This window comes from Sciurus carolinensis, chromosome 18, assembly GCF_902686445.1.
Source record: "Sciurus carolinensis chromosome 18, mSciCar1.2, whole genome shotgun sequence".
Lineage (NCBI taxonomy): Eukaryota > Metazoa > Chordata > Mammalia > Rodentia > Sciuridae > Sciurus > Sciurus carolinensis.
Window position 1 is genome coordinate 17,594,067 of NC_062230.1, and position 2,321 is coordinate 17,596,387.

A 2,321-nucleotide genomic window follows, 5' to 3' on the forward strand; every position below is an offset into this window, starting at 1 on the left:
GAAGCACACTTATTAACTAGTTAAATTTTTTTAGAGAACTGGAGATCCCACATTCAGCTCAGATGCGCCACTGATGACAAAACCAAGGATGAACTTTAAGTGAAAACAAGGATCATAGCAAGTGCTCAAGCACAAGAATGTGAAAAGGGCAAAGAGAGAAAATTGTGGCATTGGCCCCTGTGGTAGATAGTTTCTTTATGTATTGTTTGACTGGAGAAAGATTACAGATATAAATAATTGTGCTTTCTAGGAGTCATTTAGATTTCAATATCTCTAGAAATATTAAAACAGAAATTAGAAGAGTAGAAATGGGTTTTTGTTGTTGTTCCTGGTTTTTCTATTGGTACTGGGGATCGAACCCAGGGCTATTTAGCCACTGAGTCAGTCCCCTAGCCCCTTTAAATTTTTATTTTAAAACAAGATCTTCCTAAGATGCTGAGGGCTTTGCTAAGTTGCTGAGGATATCTTTGAACTTGTGATCCTCCTGCTTCAGCCTCCCTAACCACTAGGATTACAGGAATATATCACCACACTCAGGTGAAATAGCTCTTTTGAAGTGTTCAGAGTATAATTCTTTGTTCCAAGACCAGGAATCATACTGAGAAGAACAAGTCATAGGTCATCCTGAAGGAGAGGAATAAGAGTTAACCAGAAGTTCCATATATTTAGAAACTCAGTCCCCATGTTGTGGTGGAAAATTAAAGTGTATACAGTGCAATTTGCTAATGGGACATAACTCTTAAAGACATGCAATGTTTGAAAAAAAATGAAAAAATCAGGATAAAAGCACAGCAAGAATAAAATGTCAAATAAAAACAGATATAACATTTCAATATTAATATATTACTACTTTAAAATATTGTGTGAACAAACATTAAATTATATATTATATATAATATAAAATAATACCAACACTGTTAATATTAACATTTTGAATTTTCAATTAAATAAATATATTAATATCAATATAGTTATATAAAAAACAATAATTTAATTTTACTTTTAAATGTGTTGCTAGAAATCTAATTAAATATGCATAATCACATTAAATTTTTATTGGTCAGCACTGCTGAAGAGTGTATTATTCAGCACAGAAAGAAGCAATTCAGAGGATCAGGGACAGTATTACTTCCTGCGTTTAAACATCCCATACACTCTTCTCATGGCCCCCAGGACCTCCTTGTTCCTTAGGCTGTAGATGATGGGATTGAGCATAGGGGTGAGGATGGTGTAGAAGACAGCCAGGTTCTTATCCTCTGCTGGTGAGCGGAGACTCTTGGGCCGGAGATAAGTGTAGACAAAAGGTGCATAGTAAAATGTCACCACAGTTAGATGTGTGGAGCATGTGGCGAAGGCCTTCCTTTTTCCCTCTTTTGAACGCATGTGGAAAACAGCAAAAAGGACCCGTCCATAGGAGGTAGTGATACCAAGGAAAGGAAGGAGAAGAACCACTACTGCACTAAAAATAATCATGTACTCATAGGCCCAAGTGTCTGTACAGACAAGAAGCATCATGGCTGGGATGTCACAGAAGAAGTGACCAATGGCCCTGGACCTGCAGTATGGAAGATGAAGTGTATACACTGAGTGTAATAGGCCATTGAGGGAACCCAGTGCCCAGGACCCCATGATCATCTTCACACACATTTTTTTGCTCATATGGATGTGATAATGGAGGGGGTGGCAGATGGCCACAAAGCGGTCATAGGCCATGGCAGCCAGTAGTAAGCCTTCAGAACTTGCCATGGTCACAAAGAAGAAGCTTTGTACACCACAACTTAAGAAGGAAATGCTTTTCTGACCAGAGAAGAAGTTGTATGCCATCTTGGGGACGGTGGTGGAGATGTACATCAGGTCCATGAGGGAGAGCTGGCTCAGGAGAAAGTACATGGGGGTATGAAGCCGGGGGTCCAACAAGATGAGGCCAATCATTCCTGAGTTCCCCAAACAGGCGAGAACGAACACAAAGATGATCAGGAGTGAGAGAAGTAGGCCAGTTTGGTTTTGAGGAAACAACCCCAACAAAATAAAATCATTTGAAGTTTGATTCCAAATCTCCATGAAAACCTACTTCTTCAATTCCTTGAAAGTAAATACAAAATAAAACCTGAACATTAACCATGAAATAATATAGTAAAAAATAACAAACATGAATTGACTTTGTTAGTGTTTGTTTAGAATTAATTGTTTTCTTTCTAATTGTACCTTTCCATGAATTGATTTTGAGACCTGAATTGAATGTTTCTGCCCCACTTCTCTCTGGTAACCATCTCAGCCATTCACAGGCACATATGTGGTCTTGAAATACAAAGTCTAGTACC

General features: G+C 38.2%; 1 protein-coding gene across 1 annotated transcript; it reads right to left on the bottom strand.

Annotated features, from left to right (window-relative positions):
* Positions 1–1,125: 1,125 nt before the first annotated feature.
* LOC124969920 (olfactory receptor 2L13-like) lies at positions 1,126–2,061 on the bottom strand. The gene has a single exon (XM_047532938.1). The coding sequence runs from the start codon at positions 2,059–2,061 to the stop codon at positions 1,126–1,128; it is 936 nt and encodes a 311-aa protein (XP_047388894.1).
* Positions 2,062–2,321: the final 260 nt, after the last annotated feature.

Bases quoted from the DNA above. Each gene is read 5' to 3' on its own strand.
- LOC124969920 (XM_047532938.1), bottom strand. From the start codon at position 2,061: ATGGAGATTTGGAATCAAACTTCAAATGATTTTATTTTGTTGGGGTTG.